General features: G+C 39.9%; 1 protein-coding gene across 20 annotated transcripts in view; it reads left to right on the top strand.

The window, feature by feature from the left end:
• The window catches only part of SYNE1 (spectrin repeat containing nuclear envelope protein 1), a 273,591-nt gene that overhangs the window by 126,854 nt on the left and 119,909 nt on the right, over positions 1 to 26,828 (top strand). For all 20 annotated transcript variants that reach the window (XM_083731884.1, XM_083731873.1, XM_083731869.1 and 17 more), the window contains 21 exons: positions 159 to 336; positions 1,421 to 1,603; positions 2,756 to 2,899; positions 3,718 to 3,873; positions 4,956 to 5,120; positions 5,521 to 5,693; positions 6,937 to 7,090; positions 7,498 to 7,641; positions 8,384 to 8,548; positions 9,729 to 10,046; positions 12,384 to 12,539; positions 14,038 to 14,208; positions 14,477 to 14,803; positions 15,019 to 15,171; positions 16,584 to 16,751; positions 17,512 to 17,688; positions 18,147 to 18,293; positions 19,487 to 19,612; positions 20,716 to 20,892; positions 22,442 to 22,707; positions 24,103 to 26,263. In XM_083731884.1, the coding sequence (XP_083588010.1) occupies positions 159 to 336; positions 1,421 to 1,603; positions 2,756 to 2,899; positions 3,718 to 3,873; positions 4,956 to 5,120; positions 5,521 to 5,693; positions 6,937 to 7,090; positions 7,498 to 7,641; positions 8,384 to 8,548; positions 9,729 to 10,046; positions 12,384 to 12,539; positions 14,038 to 14,208; positions 14,477 to 14,803; positions 15,019 to 15,171; positions 16,584 to 16,751; positions 17,512 to 17,688; positions 18,147 to 18,293; positions 19,487 to 19,612; positions 20,716 to 20,892; positions 22,442 to 22,707; positions 24,103 to 26,263 (5,809 nt within the window). The remainder of the gene's footprint in view (positions 1 to 158; positions 337 to 1,420; positions 1,604 to 2,755; positions 2,900 to 3,717; positions 3,874 to 4,955; positions 5,121 to 5,520; positions 5,694 to 6,936; positions 7,091 to 7,497; positions 7,642 to 8,383; positions 8,549 to 9,728; positions 10,047 to 12,383; positions 12,540 to 14,037; positions 14,209 to 14,476; positions 14,804 to 15,018; positions 15,172 to 16,583; positions 16,752 to 17,511; positions 17,689 to 18,146; positions 18,294 to 19,486; positions 19,613 to 20,715; positions 20,893 to 22,441; positions 22,708 to 24,102; positions 26,264 to 26,828) is intronic.

Raw genomic sequence — 26,828 nt, 5'->3', positions numbered from 1 at the left:
TTACTTATGTTTCTCACAGCAGTACTACAGTATTTTGTTGTGTAACACATTTTTATGTTAATTTGGTGTATTGTATTCTACTGGATTAAATATCTCCCTCGTTTTGTCTAACATAATCCCAATCTACATTTTCATTTGACTAACATGGGACTCTGAAGTCTTTGCCTACAAGCTTCAAAGGGTTGCCAAAGTAAAGAGCAAGCCTTACAGCAGAGATTCAGGACAGTATTCAGAGACTTCCAACAATGGCTGGTCAATTCAAAAATCACTACTGCCAAATGTTTTGATGTGCCTCAGAATGTCAGTGAAGCTGCGGCCAATATCCAGAAAATACAGGTAAATTCTAATAAGCTATTCTAATAAGCTGTTCCAGCATTTCCAAAATCCACTTAAACAACATTTTATGCCTGAATAATGTTGCCTGTTGCATTTGTATCAAAGGAATGTGGAACTGAAACCATAACCTGCTCTGAGGGTCTTAGCATAAAGTTAATTTTTAACAGTTCTTAAACACAGTTGGAAAAGAAATTTACTACCCCGCAGGAAACGTTTTGTTTTTTTAGGTTAATTTATAAGATTTGGGTAACGCGCTCTGTGTGTGTGTGTGTGTGTGTGTGTGTGTGTGTGTGTGTGAGAGAGAGAGAGAGAGAGAGAGAGAGAGAGAGAGAGGTGTATTCATGAATACAATGAAGAATACTAAATGGTTTGTGTGTGTTTCAGCAATCTATAAATATACTCCAATTGCAGATTTTGCTAATAATCCTGCATAATTAAAAACACAGTAATAGAAGAAGAGTTTTATATGTCCTTTGGGGTTTGCAGTATGTTTATAAAACTCACATACACCTGATAAAGGGGAGAATGTAGTGGAACCTGAAATTACACTTCGTTCCTACTTAGTATTGTCTGCCAGAACTCTTGGGATAATATGAGGTTCAAGTTTCCTTAGTATATATCTAAATAAAAGGTCATTTGTTTGTAAAAAACAAAATGCAACCCCAGGCATCTGAAATGGAAGATATTTTTCCTGTTGATTTCCAGAGGACAATTGCACATTAGGGAAATCAAGACCAAAGGGAACTTTATGACAGGCAGCTGAAGCAAATTGAAGATAAAGTTATAAGTTAGTGAAGAGTAGCTTGTCTGTTTAGCAAAAAAAGGGGGGGATCCTTCATTATTAATTAATTAGAACATGGGTTATATATATCAGGTTTGGTGTAGAATCTCCTCATTTCAGTTGTGCTAAGTAAAAACAGATCTGGGGGTGAGCTGAGGCAGAGTCTTCACTTGAGTAGAATTTTAGGGACAAGTGATTGAACAAGCAATCAGTCTCTTGCCTTTTAAATTTGTTTGAATAATGCTATATTTGTATTTATTTATTGCAAGCTGTATATTTATATAAGACCATCTCTTGATTTAGGAATTCTTATCTGAAACTGAAAAAGGCCAACATAAATTAAACATGGTAGTGTCCAAAGGAGAATTATTAAGTTCTATTTTGCCAAAAGAGAAAGCTAAATCTATCCAAGCTAAAGTTGCTACAACTAAGGAAGACTGGAAAAAATTTATCTCCACCCTGCACCAGAAGGAAACTTCTTTGGAGGTAATTGTGACCAATTGCAAATAAGCAGATTAATTAGAAACATCAGTCTTCTATTTTCCTTTTAAGGATAGTCATGCTTAATGCTATGCTAACTAGAACTACTGATGTTTTAATGTACCGCTGTATTTTAGCATGAAGGTTTTCTTATTTGTGTAACCTATTGTTGTGAATTGCTTCAGAATTTATAGAATAGTTTATCCACTTTTCATGAAATGGCTAGAAATGTTTTTAAATGGATCAGTAAATTAAATTAAAATTGATGAGTACTATATGATTTCCAGGGCTCCTCCAGATAACCTGTTTCTTGATTGATCATTCTGCTCTGCTTGAACAAAGCATATGTGCAAGTTAGACTATGTCTGTTCTTTATTGAACATTCATTCTGAGTTGTTTCTAGGGACATTTTCCGACAACGAACATTTATCCTAAGTTGTTTGTGTGGTGTTCAGGTATCTTCCGGCTCATCAGTTCATCCCAGACTTTTCCGTGTATTTCCCCAACACTTTTCTTAATAACCCTCCCCCCTTTTTAGTGGATTTGTTGTTTTAGTGTGACAGAGTGGTTTAATTCACTTCAGTTGCACAATTTGCACTTGAATTCCTCCCACAAAATACTAGCAGTACAAAGATGACCCCAGTCAAAGCAAGTATGCATTACTTTTAAATCCATGTTGGTGGGATATGCATGCATTTAAAAAAAAAAAATTCTAAAGGAAAGTCTCTGAGGCAGCTTCATACAGAACAATGTGATCACATGATCCCCCAGATCCAAAGCCCTTGGGACTTTAAGGTTTAAACACCAACACTTTGAAATGTGCTTGGAAATGGACTAGGAGTCCGTTTTAAGACTGGCAAGATGTGTTTAATACGCCCTGTACCAGTTAGCAGTCTAGCCCTCATATTTTTTAACTAACTTCAAGGTCTGCAGTTGGTGCACCAGCCTAAGCTGGTGAAAAATGCTTCATGCTATCTGAGCATCCAATGGCAGTGCTGACTCTAATAGCCCCAAACTGAATGTGGCTGATCCTTTGGAAAACAAGCAAAAATTTGAATGTCAGAAGAGCCGTTCCCCAACAGTAATTCATCTTGTCTGTTTTGCATTAAATATTGCATTACATGTGTTGGAAGGCCAAACTTATCCATATTTTCCTAGAACCTAAAGATCCAGATGAAAGACTTTGAAACCAGTGCTGAACCTCTTCAAGACTGGCTAAATGAAACCAAGATGATGGTGCATGATAGCAGCAATCGGCTGCATGACCTTCCAGCTAAAAGGAGAGAACAGCAGAAACTACAGGTGATGATGATATATGGGCTTCAGGCCTTCCATGTATATGCATGTTTGTGGTTACAGTAGGTCTTGATGTCGTGCTTTGTTGCCTTATCTTAAACAAAGGCTGATTCAGATTATCAGTTCAAGGTATAGCCTAATAGCATTTTATCCTTTATAGGATAGTCTGCAAAATACTAATTTCATGTAAAATATTCTACTAACAGGATGATATTTAGCCCTGCTTTAATATACACTTCTAGATAGAGAGGTGTGCTGCGGAGAGGGTCACATTATCCTTCCAATGTAGGATATGTGGATGTGTAAAAGTTCACAAAATATAGTAGGGGCAAGAAAATGCTCGAGTTCTGCACATTAACAAACAAACAAACAATAGCCAAACAAAGTTGAGTTTTAGACCCAGGAGCTTTTGGCTTATGCAGGATTTTCCTCCCACTCATTAAGTATGGACTGACACAAGAATGACATCACAGACGTTATTCTGATGGTGTCAGTGACACATGCAACCACATTGAGGTGGTAGTGAGGAGTGGTGAGTGCATTAATGCACCTCCCCACAGACAGAATATCGGGATTCAATTACTGAGCAACAGAGGCACTACGTTGTAGAGAGATTCTCCCCATATGAACACACACAGAGAACAAATAGGTAACAATTTCACATTCCTTGCTCTATGAACTGATCATCTGGATCGGTCCTTTATGCCTATGTCTCATAACAGATCTTTGCAGATGGCCGTCCTTTTAATTTCCTTGCTGCTTGCCTTCTTTGTGGTTTGCTTTTTTGCACCCACACTTAACAGAAACATGCTTATGCTTTACAGTCTGTCCTTGAGGAAATAAGGTGTCATGAACCTCAGCTCGACAGGCTAAAAGAAAAAGCTCAGCAGCTTTGGGAAGAACAAGCTGCCAGCAAAAGCTTCATGCACAGAGTATCTCAGCTATCTTCTCAATATCTTGCTCTGAGCAATGTAACAAAGGTAATGCACTTTCACCCTGTGTGCTTTTATGCAATACTTCTAACAAAAAAATGAAAGCTTGTGTCCTGAAATAAACAATTCTCTTTGTATGAAGTCCCCTATGTCCTTGTGCTGGTGATGTTAACAGAGATAGTGATAAAAATGTTCAGCAATACTTACAAGAGTGGACATAAATAGTAGTATAAAGCATATAAGTTGATGCAGGATTTCTAGATGCAAGAAGACATAGTCAGGCCAATGCTGTACTGCAACTGGTATAGTGTTTTAGCCAGTGTAGGATATTGTTGAAGGAGAAACCATCACACCCAGCAGTAGTGCATTTAAGGAAAATTGAAACAGGTCCACTTAACATCATAAATAATTACAGGGGGGGGGAGTTAGGTTTTTTTTTTTTAGAAGCTGTCCCTGTTTTAGTTTGTTTGGTGTCGTATTCAATGGAATTGAATGGGTGTTCACCCTGTCTCATTCAATTCCATTGGATACGATGCCCCAGTCTCAAAACTACATTTCACATAAGACCAGTTGTTCTTTTCATGTTATTTTGAAGGAAATAAACATTGTGGGCTTTTTGATTCATGGTGATCAGTGGTATTGCCTAACAATACCTCTGATTCATTTGGGGGCCCATGCAGTGCTCATGTAGTAGCATAGGCTCCCAAAGGGTTACTCAGGAGATTGCCTTTCAACCAAATGCCCCACATAATTAACAAAAACACATAATGCATGAAAAGTATAAATGCCCTTTTAAAAATGTTTTGCACATGCAATGGAGACCTATGAATAGCTATAATGTTGTACCACATGTACAGTTTAAATGCAACAAGAAATGTATGTATTTCAGTCATAGGGTACGAGTACATATTATACATGTGCTGTACACACCCATTATGTAAAGACACAAAGCTGGAACAGACGGGATCTCAAAGGCAAAGAAATTTGGACAGTTCATCGATCTAACTTTCTGGCCCGTGGCTAATCCTGACTTTAGTTTTCTGAGATTTCCCTTTCTGATTTTTTTCAACTCTAGTGGAATGATAGATTATCTGAATGGTTGGTAATGTTAACATCTGTATGAATTTAAGGAAAAGGTATCCAGAATGGACAGAATTGTAGCAGAGCACCAGCAGTTCTCTCATGATCTGAAAGAGCTTCAGGACTGGATGGCAGATGCAATTCAGATGCTAGAATCTTACTGCCATCTCACAGCAGACAAAAATGCCTTGGACAGTAGAATGGCAAAGCTGGAGGTAAGTGAATGAGAGTTCCTCAAGAAAACTAGTGGGGAAATGGTTAAATGCATCTTCCAATTCTCTACTTGCTTCCTCCTTAAACATCTTTTCATTAGAAAAAATAGGTCATCTGTCACAATTGCACTTGCTTGCATACATCAGGTATTTTGGCTCTATGTGTAGGATTGCAACAAGTGTGAGGGCTCAGTTCTAAAAACAGCAGGAAAGGACTCTCTATCATTTTTCCTAATGGAAAAAAACAGACTGTTACTTCTACCTTTGTGACATTTTATCTGAAACTATGGTAGTGCTGTGGAACACTTCATTTTGCAATTAAATTTGGTGATTTGCAATTAAATTTTGTGGAAGGAGTACAGCATAATGATAAGGATGGAAACAGAATCTTTTTGTTTTACAGGGACTACTGTCAGTGAAACAGGAGAAAGAAATCCAAATGAAAATGGTGCTAACAAGAGGAGACTCCGTTTTGCAAAATACTTCAGTAGAAGGAGTGCCAGTCATTGAACAACAGCTGAGAACACTTAAAGACACATGGGCTTCCCTTTTGTCTGCTTGTATCCAATGTAAAAGGTAAAAGGAGTGAGGGTGTTGAAAAGGAACTTATATGCAGTTGGACATACTGGTTGGTATCAAATGAAGTAGTTCTACAAGGACTTTTGGCTTTGCAGTGAAACTCTCTGGACCAGATTTTAGGAGTGCACGGGAAAAGGAATGGGTAGGGAAGTTTCACTGCAGAAGCAGAAATCTTTGCACTAGCAGAAGTGCTTTGTTGGATACCACCCACATCAACTGCATTTTAAATCCTTTAAATATATGCTTAATTAAATTTGTAAACAATCAGTGTGTCATTTTCCCACAGACATTTCCCGAGTGTTCCTTTCGAACACTGGCCTATTTTGGGCAAGTGGAGTCTATATTCATAAGCTGAATCCATACTTTCCACTTTCAGAAATTTTGCATTCAGTTATTCTAATTTCTCTTTTTAAAAAAATAAACCCAAGGTATCAGATGCAAACTGGAAAACAATAGAAGTTCAAAACCATTTAAGACTCTGGGGGATTACTAGACATGGGAAATTTCTCAGCTATCAAATCTAAACAAGTTTGCTCAGAAGTACATTATAGTGAATTCTGTGAGCTTTATTTCCTAGTAAATTTTATGAGTATTCAAGTTTAACTGATATAGTGAATGAATTTAAAAAATAGAGAATTGGTCATTATTTGAATATCAAGGATCACACCTACCATAATTTGTCCCTTATTCATTAATTAGTTTCATAAAGAGCTAGTATAAACATGACTTAATGGGAGTGCAAAGATTTCTAGCATTCCATAATCACTTCATATATATATTTTCCTTTCCAACAAGACAAAAATGAGAACCTGTCCATAAATCAGCTGGACCAAACAGTCCATGTTAGATTTCTACCACAAATGAAAGCAGTGCATGAGTTTGCTGTCATCCTCTTCCACCAAATTCCTTTCCCTTTTGTGTTGTGTCTTTTAGATTATAAGTCTTAGGGCACTGACATTTGTAAGCTGCTCTGGAAGCCTACTTTGGCTGAAGAGCAGAATGAGAATGTTGATGATGATGATGATTAGAATTTATATACTGCCCTATACCCTTGAAGTCTCAAGGCAGTTCACAGCAAAGCCAGTGCTGGCAGTTCAAAAATAAATGCCTGCTGTCCAGCTGCTACATATATAAAACTATAAGCATTGTGTACTTGAATGCCCATGTTTTAAAAAAATATGAATAAATGGGCCTCTTTCAACTTCTTAAATGTGTGTGCATATATTCATTGACATTTCAGCCAGCTGGAAGGCGCACTCTCTAAATGGACGAGTTATCAAGATGATGTTCGGCAGTTTACTAGCTGGATGGATAAAATAGAAGCAATCATGAATGCTTCAGAAAGGCAGTGTGCTGAACTTAGGGAGAAAAATTCTGCACTCAGCAAATCTAAGGTTTGTGAAAAGCCCATTTGTGAAAATTGTAGCAGCATCCACACATGCAGCCAAGAACTCTACATTCTTCTTACAGCACTAGCATTCTCAAGATACATTATAAACTACTTCTAAACTGCGTCAAGCAATTTTTATTTAATGTGAGACGGCTGCTATTGGGGGGGGGGGATAAGACTCTGATGTGTACACTGGTTATGCATGTACATTCAGGATATGCCCATCCTGTGTTCTTAATTAAAACTTAATTACGCTAAACATGTATTTATGATATTGCTTAATTAACTGCTGCATAACTCTATTATACTCCTTGTCAGCTTCATACTTAATTCATATTTGATAAATTATGGAAGCAATTGTCGTTTCTAAACATTTCTAATCAGGTTGTTAACATTATTTTTGTTTTACAGTTACTTAAGGAAGAAGTGTTTAGTCACAGCACACTGCTAGAGACAATTGAAATTAAAGGCATGGGCATGACTGAACATTATGTAACTCAGCTAGAACTTCAGGACCTTCGAGAGAGATACCAGTTTCTCAAAGACAGGATAACGGTATTGCTTCTCTTGACAATTCTATGGCTTTTTTCACTTTGTAGAGTTATTTAAAGAAAGTGTGCAAAGCTTTTCTTGTGTCTTTGCTCGTGGAATTCTGGAATTTGTGTGCTTAATTTAACTGATAACCTTAAATTACTGCTAGGTTTTGATGCCAGTTACCATATTTTTTGCTCTATAAGATGCACCAGACCACAAGACGCACCTAGTTTTTGGAGGAGGAAAACAAGAAAAAAAATATTCTGAATCTCAGAAGCCAGAACAGCAAGAGGGATCGCTGCGCAGTGAAAGCAGCAATCCCTCTTGCTGTTCTGGCTTCTGGGATAGCTGCGCAGCCTGCATTCGCTCCATAAGACGCGCACACATTTCCCCTTACTTTTTAGGAGGGAAAAAGTGAGTCTTATAGAGCAAAAAATAGGGTAATTTACGAGTAAATCAAATTACATGCAAAAGCTGTGTTTAGTTTTATCAGTTCCCCAGTTATATCTTTCCTAAGTATTCAAAGTAATCTTCCATTTAAGGTGCCAGGCAAGTTAGAGAAATCAGATATTATTATTTTATTATACATTGCACTAGCTTTCCGCGTCTGGTGTCCTTCATTTGTTTGAATGACTATCTTCACTGACCATTGGCCATTGAAGACATTTGGAGGGCATCTGTTTGAAGAAGGCCACACTACATATTTGGTCTGTGTCAAGGAAGCTTTCTCTCTTCAACACTAATGAGCTATTTCTAACAACAGGAGGCAATAACTAAAGCTGAAGAAATGGTCCGCTTGCATCAAGAGTACCAAATAAACTTGAAGGCCTTTGAAGCATGGCTAGAAAAAGAACAGGACAAACTCAACTGCTTGTCACATCTTGAAGGCGATGCAGAGAGACATGAAGCAACACTTGGAAAGCTCCAGGTAGAGTTTTATATATGTATTGCCCTAATAAGAACATTTAGTACAAGTGGCACAAAAAATGTAACTTCTGCAGTGTATCCCCATACCCTAAGAACAGTGCTGCTGTTCAGGGCATTAGCCAACCTGGAACCTTGTGTTCTTGTTTAGGGTTTGAGGGAGGGGGGCATTCGAGAGGAAGAAGCAAACGGAAATTCTTCTTAACCATCCTACTAAGGCCTTTCCCTGCTGTGATATACAGCACCAGAGAGCTCGAGTTTGCAGCAGGCTGCCAACCATGTATGGGGGCTTATTATAGCTAGCTAGCTAGCTAGCTTGCTTGCGTGTGTGTGTGTGTGTGTGTGTGTGTTTCTTTTCCTTCCTTTCTCCTGAAATGTCCTTGTATAATGTGGGGAGAGGAGTTTGAAACCTCACCACATGCATCTTCTCTATCCTCATGCATCCCTATAAATTATTGGAACCTTGAGTGTGCCAATTTTCTGTTCTTACTGGAACATAACTGTTCTTGTCCCAAGTTTCCTTTTTTCTTGTTTGCTCTCTCTCTTTTTCATCTGACACTTCAAAACACACTGTACATCAAGGAGGTTTGTTGATCCTCATCAGGCTGTTTGATGGAGGTATCTGAGTATAGTTTAAAAAATACTTTTCTTTTTATTTACAAACTGATATGCTTCTATATTCATAAGGAGAATGTTTTATTTTTGGGTACCCCCATTTTGCTTCCACATTGATAGGTATCCAACCACCAAAGTTCATTACTGTGGTCCCTCAGGTTACAGACGCTTCAGGTTACAGACTCCCCTAACCCAGAAATAGTACCTCGGGTTAAGAACTTTGCTTTCGGATGAGAACAGAAATTGTGCGGCGGCGGCAGCAGGAGGCCCCATTAGCTAAAGTGGTACCTCAGGTTAAGAACAGTTTCAGGTTAAGAACGGACCTCCAGAACAAATTAAGTTCTTAACTCGAGGTACCATTGTATTACAGGCAATGATGCGTGTTGGTTGCAAATATTATGAAATTTTATATGATAATCTGTTCATTGTAAACTGATGTCTGTGAGAACTTTGAAATCCACTTATGCAGTCTCAAATATATGCCAGCTGAATGTAGGGGCTTATACAGTAATACAGAATCTCAGTACGGAATTATGGAATGATTAATGCTAATCTTTCTGCATTTTCAGGAATTACAGATGCATTGTGCTGAGGGACAGGCCTTGCTTAATGCAGCCCTCCATGTCAGGGAAGAAGTAATCCCATGGGGTATACCCCAATTGGAAGACAGAGTACTAGAGTCTGTACGTCAAGACTGGACAGTATATCAACACAAGCTTTCTGAGGTCAGGATGCAACTAAACACTACCCTAAGCAGACTGAGGCTGATGGAGGACAAATTTCTGAAGGTGGATGAGTGGCTCAAAACTCTGGAGGAGAAAGTTAACATCAGAAATGGGCGGCAGTCTGACAGAGCCACAAAGGAAATGCAGCTACAACAAATGAAGGTGATTAAGTTATATGATGATGGTAATTTACATTTAGAATGTGCAGCCTGCTAATTTGCAACAGTCCTGCCAATGAGCTTACTAACTAATTTGTTCCAGGTGCTGACATAGTAAGTAAGTTTGTACATCTGAAAGTTGGGCATTTATTTCTACCTGTGCCAACTATTTGGTATTTCTTGGATAAATGTAAATGCAAATGTTTCCAGTCTGAACACAGGTCACCAGTATTATTGCAATGTGTGAACGATGTGCGTATCTTTCTCTGGTGGACCATTATAAAAATAGATGAAATAATAAAGTACCATGGAACATATTAGTGAATCCTGGCTGGAATAAGAATACTCAGCTTGTTCTGGCCTACTAAGTAAAAAAGTAAAGGTAAAGAACCCCTGGATGGTTAAGTCCAGTCAAAGGCGACTATGGGGTTGCAGTGCTCATCTCGCTTCAGGCTGAGGGAGCCGGCGTTTGTCCAGAGACAGCTTTCTGGGTCATGTGGCCAGCATGACCAACTGCTTCTGGCACAATGGAACACCGTGACAGAAACTAGAGTACATGGAAATGCCATTTCTCTTCCCACCGTGGCGGTACCTATTTATCTACTTGCACTGGAATCCTTTCAAACTTTTAGGTTGGCAGAAGCTGGGAAAGATAAGCAGGAGCAAACCCTGTTGAGAGGATTTGAACCACTGACCTTCCGATCAGCAAGCCCAAGAGGCACAGTGGTTTAGACCACAGCGCCACCCACTCCCCAAGTTGCTCTCCCTAGTTGCTCTACCATTGAGTTCAGGATAAATATAAGGGAGGTGGTGGCCTTTGTATACTGTAAGGGCTTTCCTTGTGGAGGTACTTGCTGGGATTGATTGTGTACTTTTAGTTCGGTATACAGAGATAGATTGGAGCTTAGTGATAGACTGGTTATGTGTTGCCGGTGCAGAAGAGTACAGAAGATATTAAACAGTGCTTATCAGTGATTTGGCTCCATGTGAAAATGAGTTGTGTAAATGTATGTGTAGGTGCAAAATAATGGGATCTGTGACCCATCTGTGTGTGTGTGACTGAGTCAGCTGAACAATCTATGATCATGTGAGGAAGGAGATTAAGTGTGTACGTCTTTGTGTAGGATATGTAATTGGTAGTTGAATAGAAATTCAGTACACATAAATATAAATCTGCAAACAAAGCACATCCACATATTCTTGTATGTCACCCAGTAGTGGAACATTAATCTGAATCAGTGTTTAGGATTGGGCTTCATTATTTCAGTATTCTTTTTCTATTGCACAAAAATAATATAGCATAAGTGCTCTATGTTTAAAACGCCATGCTTATAATTGTTTATTTCATAATGAATACTCCCCGCTTAAAACGGGGGGCGCCCTTTGCATGGACGCGTGCAGCCCCTAGATCTGGAGCGGCTCCATCAGCATAGGCTTGGCTTGCCTTCCCTCAGGTGGGATACCTGGAGGTCTCCGCCTACCTCAGTCAGTTGTCCAATCCCACCTGGGGGAAGCGTTGCCAAGGAGACCAGGCCAGGTAGGGGAGGGATTACCTGCCCACACAATAGAGGGAGGATCTTACCTGGGAATCCTCACTTGGCTCCAGAGCTTCTCCCACCCTACCCACCCTCAGTTAATGTCTTATTCTGCAGGTTAACTTTTCTTCACAGGTTTTGCAGGTTAACTTTTCTTCACAGGTATGCGGGCGCTGCTACATCAAGGTCGCTGTTAAAGAGCCGGAAAGGAATTTCCCTGCATTGGCAGGTTTCGCCTTTCCCGTAGCAAAACGTCACAACTTTGGTGGTATTAGGCCTTGGGCGGAATCCTTTAGTCCATCTTCTTCTTTGCGGTGGCGATACCAGGGTTCCCCGTTAAAGGGGTTTCTGAAGGGAGGCTTTGACCGTACGCCGAAAGGTCGTCATTGCTCTCCCCTGCGGCGGCAGCGTAACAGGGGCGGCTATCTCTGCTTGAACGTATGTTCTCCAGAGCCGGCCCAACACCCCCCCCACACACACACACTGGATAACCCTGATGCTCCCTAGGTCCCCGGCTGGGGACTGGGGAGGGAGAACGCCCAATGCCTGAGCCAAGGTCTACCCACATTTGAAATTTAATAAAGTTGTGACCAATTTAATCCCATAGCACACTGTCTTGAGTCGTTATTCCACATGACGGGGGGGACCGCTCGGGATCTGGGGACTCCGCCTGTCCACGCAAAGAGAGGTTCCATTCTTCTGTTTTCATTTTTCATTTTCAGTTTTCATTCTTCTGTTTTCATTTCCTAAACCACATTTTTGTCACTTCTGTAATATTATAAAATGAATATTTTTCTTTTCCACAGAAATGGCACGAGGAGATAACAGTCTATAAAGATGAAGTTGAAGAAGTTGGATTGTTAGCCCAGCAAATTCTGGAGGAGAGTCATACTTCTAGCAGGATGGGAAGGCAAGCAACCTACCTTGCCTCTCAGTACCAAGCTCTAGTTCTTCAAGTACTGGTGAGTTATAAAAATGAAAAAAGAAGTAGTATATATATATATATATAGAGAGAGAGAGAGAGAGTGAGAGAGAGAGTTATTCACTGTTAACTGAAAAGTAACAGGGTTTTTTCCATCAGGCCAACTGGTTCACATATACACAGTCCTAACCTCAGTTTAGGAGTCCTTCAGTCCATTTAATTTTAAAGCTGCCACCGATTTTAATGGTCTGCTTCCAGTCCCATTCTATCTTCTAGATGTAGTTTTTCCTTGCTGATATATCCATATGAGGATAGGATGATAATAGAGGCAGGGCCAGCAGTGTTGTCTTGCTGCTCCTTCAACACATGGAAATAAAGAATGAAGGAAGCTTATATTATCCGCAGAAGCACACAGAAGGTTCTCTTTTCCTGTAGGCACTTGAAGTAGACCAATAAGCTTGGTATTTATGTGTGTGTGTGTGGCAGGAATGATCTAGTAGTAGTAGAAATAATAATAATAATAATAATAATAATAATAATAATAATAATAATTTATTTATATCCCACCCATCTGGCTGAGTTTCCCCAGCCACTCTGGGCACCTCCCAACCAAGTATTAAAAACACAATACAGCATTAAACATTAAATACTTCCCTAAACAGGGCTGCCTTCAGGTGTCTTTTATAAGTAAGGTAGCTGCTTATTGCCTTGACATCTGTTGGGAGGGCGTTCCACAGGGCAAGCGCCACTACCAAGAAGGCCCTCTGCCTGGTTCCCTGTAACCTCACTTCTTGCAGTAAGGGAACCACCAGAAGGCCCTCGGCACAGGATCTCAGGGTCCGGGCTGAATGATGGGGGTGGAGACACTCCTTCAGGTATACGGGACCGAGGCCGTTTAGGGCTTTAAAGGTCAGCACCAACATTTTGAATTGTATTTGGAAACGTACTGGGAGAAAGTAAGTGCCTCTTCTGATCTATGTTTTATTTATAAACAGTGTATGTAATGGTTATATGGGGTTGCTCGTGCGTAAGTTGCCGCCACTCCTGGCTAGGTAGCCTGGTTAAACCTTTCCTGGCTGGACAGCCCTTCACTTTGTGGCTGTTCAGTCGCTAGCAGAATCCGTCAGTGGGCGTTTCTTGAACTTCTTCCAGCAAAGAAGTTCTTTGATGCCAAGTCTCCGCCTACTTTCCCTGCGCGGAAGTCTTCCACACAGGGTGGGTGTGGGTAGCGGAGGACCTGTGCTCTCCCCGCTGGTCTCCAGCGAAGAGTCCTGGAGCCCTCTCTCCAATTCCCCCATCCGCCCCCCCCCCCTTTATCCCTGGTGTTACGCTGATTTCCTTCCCCAGCTGCTGAGTCCCCTCTCTCCCTGCTTGGCCCTTCTCCGGCATCGCTTGGGAGCCCTGCCTCCACTTCTGGCTCCGATGTCAGTTCCCTGACAGTGTATTTTGTAGTTACTAAAAGAGATGCAAGAAATGGAAAGAGATACAAGAAATGGATAAATAGTCAGTATTGAGACCTGTTTAAAATTTGCTTGCAGGAGCAAATAAAATTCCTTGAAGATGAAATTCGAAGTATGGATGAATCTGAAGTGTGCTTCGCTGCTTACAAGGAATGGTTTGGAGCTACTCTTAGGAAATTCAGAGATGTTGTGACGAAGTCTGATGTTGTAGATAAAGCAGCAATGGAGAAGAAAATGCAGAAGCTTGAGGTATAGTTTTCATATGACACTGGTACAGCAATTTAAAACAACACATATTTTACCAGCAGTACATAATGAGGTTGCAAAATATAAGAAAGCTTAAATCAGTTACAATTGACCATAACCGAAGACAAAGCTCACTCAGAACAACTGATTAAATAAAAATGTATTCACCAAGCAGCTGATGCTCAGCAGTAGGAATAAAACTGAATCTGCAGAAGTAATTTACCCTTCAGTCGCAGGCCAAAATATATACTGTCCATTTTTCTTCTTACAGGATCTCATGAGTGACATGGATGTGGGTCATAACTTACTGAAATCAGCACGTGAAAAAGGAGAGAAAGCTATTAAGTACATGGAGGCAAATGAAGGGGAACAGCTAAAGAAAGAGATCAATGGTTGTGTGGAGCAACTTGATGAGATGACCAGCTCTATCAGGAAAGAACACACAACCTTAGGGAAATGTCTCCACCTGACAAAGGAATTCTTAGATAAGTACAAAGTACAGACTCAGTGGCTGTCAGAGTATCAGATTATACTACATACCACAGTGGAGCCCAAAATGGAATTATATGAGAAAAAGGCACAGCTATCCAAATATAAGGTAAATAAATATTGTGAGCTACAAAATGAGTGAAGTCTTAAGCCAGAAAATGTAACTTGCTTCTGAGTCTCTCATATTTTAAGGATGACTTCACATCACATTTTTAAATGGGTTCTTTCTCAACACAAGAAAATAATGATACTCTGTGTGTTGTGTATTATATATAAATCCTGTATTCGTTTTGAAGCACAGTTTAACTTTAATTTTCATCTTAGTCAATTCAACAGACAGTGTTTTCCCATGAGCCTTCAATAAAATCTGTGACAGAAAAAGGAAAATGCCTTCTTGAGCTAGTGTGTGATGTCAATTTGGCAGAGAACATTCAGAAACTTCAAACAGAATACCAGGAGCTCTGCAGCACAGCAAAGGTAAAATACCCAGGGTCTTATTCAGCTAACCCAGTGCACTAGGAGAAGCCAGCACAAGGATTCTCATAACTGCAATGGTAATTCCCCTGATCATCGCCTGTACACATCCCATGCTATCCCTAAATTTGCTTTGTAAGATTGAGAGAACTCCTGGAACAGATTGGGGGGGGCAGGAAGGGGATTAAGGTTTGGTCGTGCACGGAAAATCCTTGTGCTGGTGAAATGTTAGCCTTTGTGCTACATGGAATACAAGCCATTGCTCTATATAAGCCATGTTTTCTGCTGTAAGATGGTAATAATTATTTCTACAGGTGAATTTAGGCTTGAAACATAGGCTGCCTGCAGTAAGGCCTCTTCATGTCCTGGTGACAGCAGTCCACAAATAACCTACACTAACGAAATGTTATTACCGGTAAATTTGCAGAGCTTTCCTGCTGGGTGTGGGAAGTAGGTGACTAGACTAGTAATTTTTGCAGGTGGGGTGGCACACAAATAAAGATTAAAATGTTTGTTGTTCCTCTTGTTCTCTAGTCAATTAGTGCATCATGCTGCAGATCACCTCTTTTAAAGTGGAAATTTCCAAGCACTGGGCCAATATAAAGAGATCCACAGCACAACACTCTGTTTTTTTGCAAAGAGCTGCAAATTGCACACCACAGTACAGATCTACAAGCACATTTCAAAACATCAACCTTCTCTTTGCTCTTGTTTCTTTTTAGATTAGATTTTTAAAGTATTTCTTTTATTCCAGTATATCATAAAATATAGGGATGCAGGTGGCACTGTGGGTTAAACCACAGAGCCTAGGACTTGCCGATCAGAAGGTCGGCGGTTCGAATCCCCGCGACAGGGTGAGCTCCCGTTGCTCGGTCCCTGCTCCTGCCAACCTAGCAGTTCGAAAGCACGTCAAAGTGCAAGTAGATAAATAGGTACCGCTCCAGCGGGAAGGTAAATGGCGTTTCCGTGTGCTGCTCTGGTTCGCCAGAAGCGGTTTAGTCATGCTGACCACATGACCCGGAAGGTGTCCCTCAGCCAATAAAGCGAGATGAGCACCGCAACCCCAGAGTTGGTCACAACTGGACCTAATGGTCAGGGGTCCCTTTACTTTTACCTTTATCATAAAATATACTTTGTATGGACTGTGATCACTCAAAAAGAGCAGAAGGGGAAAATATGTACTGAGGCAGCCTGGGGAAACAATGCATTTGAAGAGCTGAGAACAGTGTTGTGAAAAGGAGCATACACCCCTCTCCCAGGGCACAGGTGTAATTACAAACAAGTTCTTGCAAAAAAATGAAACTTTTTCATACGAAGTTAAACATGTATTTTCATGCTTTTACAATCGGTATTTTGAGGGGCAGGCATTATTTGGAACTCTCTTTGAAATGTAACTGGTTTCTATGATCATGCAGGCTCATGTTGCAATTTTGGAGGTGAAAGTGAAACAGCATGAAGAATATAACACTGACTTACAAGAAGTGGAAAAGTGGTTGTTACAGATGTCTAGCAGGCTGGTTACTCCTGACCTTATGGAGAACAGTAATCTAGAAATTATAACACAACATTTAGCCAACCACAAGGTAGGTCTAAATGAGCATCAAGAAATCCCCTTTTTCGTATGTTGTAGTGGGCCTTATGAGGTGAATAATATTTCAAAAGGTCATATATAAGATATAAGTATGGTAAAAGTTCTTCTTACAGAAAAGCAAGTCATAAGTTCATGTTTACTTTAAAGGCACATGAGACGTGATCAGATTGATTGGGATACTGAAATGAGGGTTTCCCAGGGGCCCTAGACGAGATTGGCTCTACCTATGAGACTTCAGAGACAAAGCTCTGATGTCAGAGAGACCGATTCAATGTTGGAGCCTTGCTCTCTGAAGACACTGGTCCCTCAAACAACTGTCACCCCAAGTGACATTAGAGTTGTGACATTTGTATGTCCTAAAAGGATGCATGATGGGGGCATTTTGGATTGTTGCCTGGATCCAAAAGATGCAGAGTGATGCTGGCCACCTGACATGCTCTGAAACTGGGGAGATATTTAATCATGCTTCTGAGCATCAGTAAATTTCTTCCTACCCTTTCCCTCCCATTGTTTCCAGTGGGGAAATAGCCTTTTACTTTATTTTTAAAATTATTTATATATATATAAAGTATTTCTCTTTACAAAGTATTTCTCTGCCCTCACTTCTGCCCTAATAGCTTGAGCCTGGCACAGTGTAGGATGAGGCAGCTCAACTACTTTTGTCTTAGCCTGCCCCCCTTTGAATGGTGACTATTAAATGCTGTAAACATGTTCTGTGATATGTTGTGGTGTTTTGAATGCTGCTTTCTTAGGCAATGATGGAAGAGATTGCTGGATTTGAAGATCGCCTGAACAGCCTTAAAAGCAAGGGAGATGACTTAATAAATGAGTGTGCAGAGCATCTCCAAGCAAAATTTAAGCAAAATATAGAAACTCAGCTGCAGGGAACAAGGGATAGCTATTCAGCTATATGTAGCACAACTCAGAGGGTAAGTCCCTATTCATGTATGTTTAGTAGATGTCATTGTAATATATCATCTACTAGATGCAATACAAAAAATACAATATAATGTAAAATACTAGCAAATAGGGTACAAAATGGGCATCTGAAGAATTGAAAACTGAACATAATTACAGATGGAGGAAAATGGAAGACATCTCATCTAAGAGTTGAATTGGAAACTCATTTTGGAACACAGGTCGTTAGAAACTCATTTTGGAAAACTACAGTAATATCTATATTGCTAATATAGATTATATGTATGTTAGGAGTCTTATATCTCTTTACTTATTTGCAGCATTTCCATACGGCCAATTAGCAAAAAGCTTTTAGGTGTTTTATATGTAAAATTAGCAGTTTACTGCCAGCCTGTCAACTTGGGAATAGTTTTATCTTCAATAATGACATCAGAAATATTAGGCAACTTATTCATGCTTTTTTTTGTAGGTGTACCAGAGTTTGGAGCACGAACTCCAGAAACATGTTAACCATCAAGACACACTTCAGCAATGTAAAGTTTGGCTCTCTGCTGTTCGGCCAGAGCTAAAGCCAAATCCTCGTCCGCCTTTCAGCATGGCAGATGCCGTTAAGCAGGTAGGAACAGTCCATATTGAAACATTTGATAAAAATAGAGTATTTACCAAAATGGCTGAATCCAAATGTGTGCATAAATAAACAGAGTTGAGTTGTGCAGGACCCTGGTGTGGGCTAAGCATCCAGGATCATACTTGGCAACTGGGGCAGGGGTTCTGGCAGGCAGGGCCCCCACCTGAGCTAGGGGCATGCTTTGATGCTATCCTCCCCCAGGTCCTTTAATCCTCCCAGGTTGAGTTGAGGCAGCCAGAACTGTACCCAAAACTGTACCCTGTATTCCAAATGCTGTTCAACACTTTGGCTATCTCCAGCAGAAATTGTTTGGTAACGCCTTTCTGTATCATTGTGGCGTGAATTTCAAATAAATGTTTTTAGTGTTCAAAAGATATACTTTGCATCTTTATGCACAAAGTCCCTAAAGACTTTAAAGTCAAAATGAACAAGTCCAAATGTGTATTTTGGAGCCGCTTTAAGATGCAATCCTATATCTACTTATTATTCTCCAGATTTCTCAAACGTATCTTGAGCCATTGGAAAATCTTATGTTAGCGTTCAGCGTGTTGGATCCAGAATGAGGAATTCTAGCTGTGTCCTCAATAAGATTTATCACCCCCAAATTGTAACGCTACTTAAAAAAATTAAGTAATATATTCCGTTCATGAAGGAGTATATATCTTGCAGAGCATGCCCTTGAAAAGCTGCTACTTGAGGTTGTAATATTATTAAGACTAGGCTGGATTAAGAAATTAGAAGCCAGACAGTGATGAATCTGTTCAGATGGACAGTAATTAGTTGGTCTAGACAGCCAATCCCTTATTGTTAATTCTCCAAGAACCAGAATCTTGTCCTGTTTTTGTTTTATGAAGTCAGTTTGTCTGGACATGGCTTTCAGTCAGATCTCAAGTAGCCTAACAGATATTTTGTTTTTTGGGGAAATGTTAAATATAAACTTAAATATTAGCATGCATTAATATAGTGAAACAAGATGACAAGTGGATGGATAATTGCATGCTTGGTTGATGTGTTGCATCTTTGTTATTTATTATTTATACACCTTTCTGAATAGTTTGTAACAAAAATAACCATGATGATTCTCTCCTGTTTTCAGTTCATCAGACTGTTGTATAAGTGAAAGCTTTCTTGGTGAAATGTGAAAATATGTTCTCATGAAAAACATTTCTTATTCTTTTTAGGTTAAGCATTTCAGAGCCCTGCAGGAGCAAGCAAGCACCTATTTGGATCTTTTGTGCTCTATGTGTGATTTATCAGACAGCATAGTGAAAAATACAGCAACAGACATCCAGCTGACAAAGCAAACGGTATGGGATAAACTGCGGCAGACCTCCTCTAATCCTTCTTAGAGGTGCAATTGTCTTACTGTGTCACAAGGGTCATATTAGGTAATAGCAGTTTGAAGAAGTTATTTCAATTTGCATCTGAAAGATATGCATCAATAGCATACCAACTGATGCCGTAATACCTAGAAAACAATAAGTGGTATATCTTTATAGCAGGTAAATAAATAGACTAGCAACGTTTAACATATATCAGTATTATTTTAAGAAGTCAGACCTTTATTTTACTGCAGAGTATTGCAGCATTTCAGAGTGAGTTTGCATATTTAAGCTTTCTTCATTGCTGCTACATAAAAGATTCTAATATTTTCTGAGGCTGAAATCCGCCATGCAACAAAACTGCAATTGCAGTTGCACATTAGGAGTAGGAATCCTAACGGATACATTGACTTTTCCATTTCATTATTAAATTCTCTGTCCTATGACAGAGCAGCCATATTAACTTTAAAGTATAACAAATGCATTCATTTATGCACATGCATTTATACAGTGCAAACAAATTGGGTTGTTGTTGTTTTTAAAAAATGTTCTGAATGATATTTCCATAGTAAGAAATTTTGCTCATAGTAAATAGAATATTTATTGTTGACAAATAAATTATACACAAAAACTGTTCAGCAATGACCTGTACCACCTGATTGACTCTTCTTCCCAGAAAGCAAAATAATACAAATCCAGGCCATCTATAAACTATAGTCCAAACAAACCGGTACTGCTAACAATGTTTTCAAAGCCTCTAGAAAGAGAGGTAAAAGATGCAAAGAGAAACTTTAAAGTTCAGTCAGTGTTGTCTGTTTCTATCCTTAATTTTAATAAATTATTTAATGAGTGGAGTGTTCCCATGCTATGGTCATATTGGTTTTGAAATTTCACAGGGTTAAGTCATTCTGGGTCCTAGAGACTTATGCAAGCTTCCTTTATCCTCTATCTCTGTGGCCCATCCCCACCCCCTGCTGTAAATCTATCGCAAGAGTCTGCCCTACATAAAGAGAGGTAGTGTACATCTTAAGACAGCCCATAAAGAATTGCATTAAAATGTTCCTGCTACCCTCCCACATATTTTTCAGATTGAAGATCGGATAATGAACTCACAGTACCTTGCTCAGGGCTGGGAGGAAATAAAGCAAATGAAGGCAGAGCTTTGGATATGTTTTCAGGATGCAGATCAGCAACTGCAGAATATGAAGAGGCGAGGGGCAGAGCTGGAAATAAACATTGCTCAGAATATGGTGTTGCAGGTGAAGGTAAGGGGCAGCTTCCATTCAAATAAAAGAGAAATCTGTAGCTAACAGGTGATTTATTTTTATTTTTATGTTTGCATATACTTGACACTGTTTGACTGTTAATATATTTTTCCGGAAGAAGTGCAGGTATGCAGAAAGAATGTGGGCAGGAGTGGCACTTTATGTGTTTATGCCACGGTATGTTAGAGCTGGAAGATGAATGCCCGTTTGAGTTATACAGTTGACTTCATTTCTGAAAAATCAACCATAATCCAGGAAACTGATATAGGCCACTTAGGTTTGGTAGACAACTACCTTCAGCTGGCAAAATAAAGACATTTTCCTCTGAAATTAATTAGTTATTTTAGAGAAGTAGGTAGTGGCCGTGTTTTCAAAATACATTCTACGCTTACGCGTGGGTAAAACATTCTCCAAGTCATCTCAAAATGCCAGGTTGATAAAAGTACATTAAGGGAGTACACGTGATCCACTCCACATAACATGAAGGAAGCTGTGGGATGGCATGGACCGGTCCTGCCTGCTACCTTTGCCATATGCTGCTGTCACTTTATAACCATTTCCTATTGATCAGAAAAAGTTCCTCCTCACATCTCCTACATTTAAAGAGAGACCCAAATCGTCTGTATCCAGGGGAACCCTTTCTGATCAACATGAAGTGGACGTTCATTGGAAGAGTAAGATGATGGGACACAGCAGTGCTGAAGGACAGAGCTAGCCTGTGTGACTATATAGCTCCTCTGCACATATTTCTAACATGGAATTTGCTGTATGTGACCCATAATGGAACTGTAGTAAATTTAATCGTACATTTTTAAAGAGCATTGTGTTTTTTTTAAAAAAAAAGATAAGTAGCCTCAGGGAAGGGGCATTTAGAACAGAGAATTGATGGGAAGTGTTCATAACATTTTCCTCACTTCTTCCCTGCTCCAAATCAGCTACCTTAAGTAGCTTCTCTACCCATGAGATTCCAAAGCTGTGTTTACTCTGCTCTGTGAGAATCCGGTGGGAAAGCTGCTCAAGGAGTATTTTGGAGCAAAGAAACACTAAGCAGGGAAAGAGGGTCTGGGTACCCCAAACCCTCACCGGAGAAGCTTATTTTAAAGAAAAAGACTGTCAGTAGTCTTGTTACATACATTTGCATATAGCATATAGTTTACCTCTAAAAAAGGAGCTATTGGAATTTCTACCTAAGGCTTTCCAACCTAAGGCTCAATTTGCCTTCTTCATGGGACATGATACAGAAAACAGGACAAGGAAGAGACAGTTTCCCTTCTAAGGGTGTAAGGAAGAGGGAAAGGGAGCCGTTGGATCCTTTGTCAACTTTCTTTCTGAATCTGGAAGGAAGATTTGCCATTTGAAAAAGCTCTTACTTCTTTGTTCCCCATGAATTGTCGAAACAGAAATCTTGATATCTCATGAAACAGAAGAATAATGATCTGTCTTCTATAAGTTTTTGTGATACAGCCTAAATAGAATGCATTATACATTCTCATTTAGTTCTCAAGTTGTTAACTCATTACCATTTTCCTTTTTGTGTATCCTCATACAGGAGTTCAGTCAGAAGCTGCAGTCTAAACAGACAGCTTTGACGGCTGTGACTGAAAAGGTGAGCAAACTAACCCAAGGACAGGAGTCACCAGAGCACAAGGAAGTAGGACGCTTGAGCAACCATTGGTTGGACCTTTGCCTTCAAACAAGTAATGTGCTCCTACACAGGGAGGAAGATCTTCAGAGGACTAAGGACTATCACGACCGCCTAAATGTAGTAGAAGTCTTTTTGGAAAAGTTTACACAAGAATGGGACAACTTGGCAAGGTAGGGACTTGTGGGTTGAGTCAAGAAAATCTGTAACACTTCTTTGATACAGACATTGCTAAGGTGACCACTTTTCATTAGAGTATAGAATTATACTCACATGAATATTTGGAATTGCCATTATGCTTTTCTGGTTTTAAATCTATTCTGTTGTAAATGTTGCTCTTGTACTTTTGGAAGCCACATTGGTAGGGTTTTCCTCTAAAAGGCAAATTGTAATGAATAGAAAATTTGACTACCGTATGTTGAGCTCTTTTGGAGTATTTAGTTCAGTATTGTCTGTGCTAATTGGAAGTAGCTCTCCAAGGGCTTAGATAAAGACTTTTGCTAGGCCTGCTACCCTAGGATCTTTTTCACTGAATACGATAAAGATTGGGCCTAGGACTTCATTCATGCAAAGCATGTGCTCTAGTACTGAGCATCAGCCCTCCTACAGCCTTTACACTCATGTCCCCCTACCTGAGTTTTTATTTATTTACTTATTAACAATGCCTCCATAAGTCCCTCTCTCCTTCAGGACCAACTATGAAAATGGAAGAAGAGAATGAGCAAGTCAAGAGTGAGCAAGTCTAAACACGTGTTTGCAATGCTTGTGGACACAATAGGGTTAGGGCAATGTTGCAGTCATAGGAAATATTGGCATATTTTAGATTGAAGAGCTGGCAGTGTGTGTAGATGCCTTTAAGTTAACAGTATGCCTCAAAGGTTTGCTGAAATGATTGAAAGTATAGTGTAATTAGATGGCTGAACTCCTCTTCAAGCTCACCTTGTAAGTTCAGTTTTTACAAGGTTTCATAGAGAACTCTCAGAAAAGCATGACCTTTTGAAGCCTTTTTGAGATATATATTAAAAATATCTTCATCTGCATCTCTTCAATCTTCCTCTCTCCAGCCCACCTTCCACCTATTTATAAAGTTCTAGTCTCCACAACTACAATTCAGAGTGGTATCTGCACTTGTCTTGCTGCTGTAGCAGAGCCAGGTAGAGCAAGGGAGGAGGAGCATTTCTTCCTCCCACCATTGCCAGAGCAGCAGCAGGCTAAGCAAGTGCCAAGGTGAGCAGGTAGATTGATGGGTGGGTAACTGGATGGATGAGAGGAGATGACATATTTGGTCTATAACCCAACAGAAAAACATGGGGGACTGCAATGCTTATCTTGGGGTTCATATTTGGAGGCAAAGACCTATGCACTCTAGTGACATCTCCAGCTATACAGAACTTTGCAGTGGCAGCGTATTTTGCAGTAATTGCTTTACATATGATTTTTAAATCTGTAATGCCCTTAGGGAATGAAAAGATTTTCAGATTTTCACATTGCTCGAACACCTCTTCCACCCACCCAATGCCTGTGCTATTGTTTATATTGAGTTCTCTTAATTTACTTGTTTTTAACAGATCGGATGCTGAAAGTACCACTACCCATCTAGAGGCTTTGAAAAAGCTAGCATTGGCTCTGCAGGAGAGACGATTTGCTCTTGAAGACTTGAAGGATCAGAAGCAGAAAATAACAGAACATCTAAATCTGGATGACAGAGAGTTAGTAAAAGAGCAGACGGGACACTTTGAGCAGCGCTGGATCCAGCTAGAGGACCTTATCAAGAGGAAAATTCAACTGTCTGTCACCACATTAGAAGAGCTGAGTATGGTGCAGACTAAACTTCAGGAATTAATGGAATGGGCAGAAGAGCAGCAACCTAGCATCTCTGAAGCTCTCAAGCACAGTCCACCACCTGAGCTGGCTCAGAACTTCCTCATGGATCATCTCACCATTTGCAGTGAAGTGGAAGCCAAACAACTTGTTTTGAAAGCACTTACAAAGGATGCCAGTAGGGTGATGACTAATTTGGGGCTTAATGAAAGACAGGTGCTCCAGAAATGCCTATCAGATGCCGAAAATCACGTGGATTGCCTTAGCGATTTGGTTGGTCAGAGAAGAAAGCACCTGAATAAGGCATTATCTGAAAGGACTCAATTCCTCCTGGCAGCCTTTCAAGCAATGAATCATATTCAACAACATGAGAAAAAGGTAATGTTCTATGAGCATATTTGTTTGCTACCAGAAGATGTAAGCAAACAGATCCGGGTTTGCAAGAGTACACAAGCCAGCCTTAAGGCCTACCAGAGTGAAATATCTGCCCTGTGGTCTCAAGGGAGGACATTAATGAAGGAAACAACAGAGCAAGAGAAGACTGAAGTGTTAGAGAAACTGCAAGAGCTACAAAACATGTATGACACTATTTTGCAAAAATGTAGCCGACGACTAATAGACCTGGAAAAACATATGGTTTCTAGAAAATATTTCAAGGAAGATTTGGATAAATTATGCCACTGGCTTAAGCAGTCTGATATTGTTTCATTCCCAGAGATCAATTTAATGAACAGCAATTCTGAACTTTATTCCCAATTAGCAAAGTATCATCAAATTCTTGAGCAGTGCTCTGAATATGAAAATCTTCTGTTGACATTGCAAAGGGATGGCCAGGAAATCTTACCATCACTCAATGAAATGGATCGTTCTTATCTTGATGAAAAGCTGAATGCCTTGCCTCAACAATTCAGTGTGATTGTTGCTCTGGCTAAGGACAAATTCTGTAAAGTCCAAGAAGCAATCTTGGCCCGTAATGAATATGCATCATTAATTGAATTGACAACAAAGGCTCTGTCTGAATTGGAAGATCAACTAGTGAGCCTACATAAGGCCCCTTTTACCCTCTTAGCCAAAGAAGCTGTGTCACTCCAGCAAGATTACAGAAGCATCCTGGCTGAAGTCATAAACCTTGGTGCTGCTGTTGATGAATTGAACCAGAAGAAGGAAGCATTTCGGAGCACTGGGCAACCATGGCTGCCAGAGGAGATGCTACTGCTTACCACCTTGTATCACAAACTAAAAAGGCAAATAGAACAGAAAGTAAACCAGTTGGAAGATATGATAGAAGCATATCAAGAACATGAAGAAATGTGTAAGCAACTTGAGATGCAGCTAAATTCTGTAAAAGAAGAGCAAGCAAAAGTTAATGAACAAACACTCCCAGCAGAGGAAAAACTGAAAATGTACCATTCCTTGGCTGGCAGTCTGCAGGATGCTGGGATCCTTTTGAAACGCATAGCTGAACATCTTGAGATGCTTTCCTCCCAACTTGACCCATCTGTGCATGAAGGAGCAAATCATCAGGTGCGAACTTGGCAGGAGATGCTGAAGACGTTGCAAACTGCCATTGGTGATACTGTAATAGAGTGCGAAAACAGACTGGTGCAAAGCATAGATTTCCAAACTGAAATCTGTCGCTCCCTTGATTGGCTGAGGCACGTTAAGGCAGAACTGAACGATCAACTGAGTATTGAATTAAAGCTGAACATTATCCAGGAAGAGATTCGTAAAGTTCAGATTCAGCAGGAAGAAGTTCAGTCCAGCCTAAGGATAATGGGAGCGCTAAGCAGTAAAGAAAAGGAGAAGTACACAAAGGCCAAAGAACTGATACCTGCTGACTTGGAAAATAGTCTTGCTGAACTCTCTGAACTTGATGGTGAAGTGAAAGAAGCAATACATAAGCGGCAGGTCAGTGAATCTTGCATTCCTTTATTTTTTTTCCAACATTAAGAAGACGAGGAATTAAAGATTTGTATTAGAATGATCAGTATGGCATAATAACCAGGGTTAACCTGCTGAAGCCAATTTTAGATTTCATGCTGTTGGTATGGCTGTTATTGGCTCAGTTTGCTCCTAATTCTTAGCCAAACAATGGTGATCCGTGAACAAGCAAGATGTGGGCAGCCCTGTTTAGGGAAGCTTTTAATATTTGATGAATTATTGTATTTTAATATTTTGTTGGAAGCCACCCAGAGTGGGCATAGTATAAATAAATCATCATCATTATGATTTGAAGCAAAAAAAGCAGCCACTTTGCTCTTGTCCTGCTCATACTTCTGCTGTGCTATCCCCATATAAGACATGGCTTGGCTTAGCATCATATCTGAATGTGGACTCATGGTGCTTCTACTCAGAACATCAAACTTTGGGTATATCTCATGGTTTTTCTGGAGCAAGACAAACCATGGCTTAGATCTGGCTAGAGCAGTAGAATCAGAGGAGGAGCAAAGCGGCTGTGTTTTCTATACTTAAG

This window comes from Podarcis gaigeae, assembly GCF_964106915.1.
Source record: "Podarcis gaigeae genome assembly, chromosome: 3".
NCBI lineage: Eukaryota > Metazoa > Chordata > Lepidosauria > Squamata > Lacertidae > Podarcis > Podarcis gaigeae.
The sequence above is the reverse complement of the archived record's forward strand: the minus strand, read 5'-3'. Positions and strand labels throughout refer to the sequence as shown.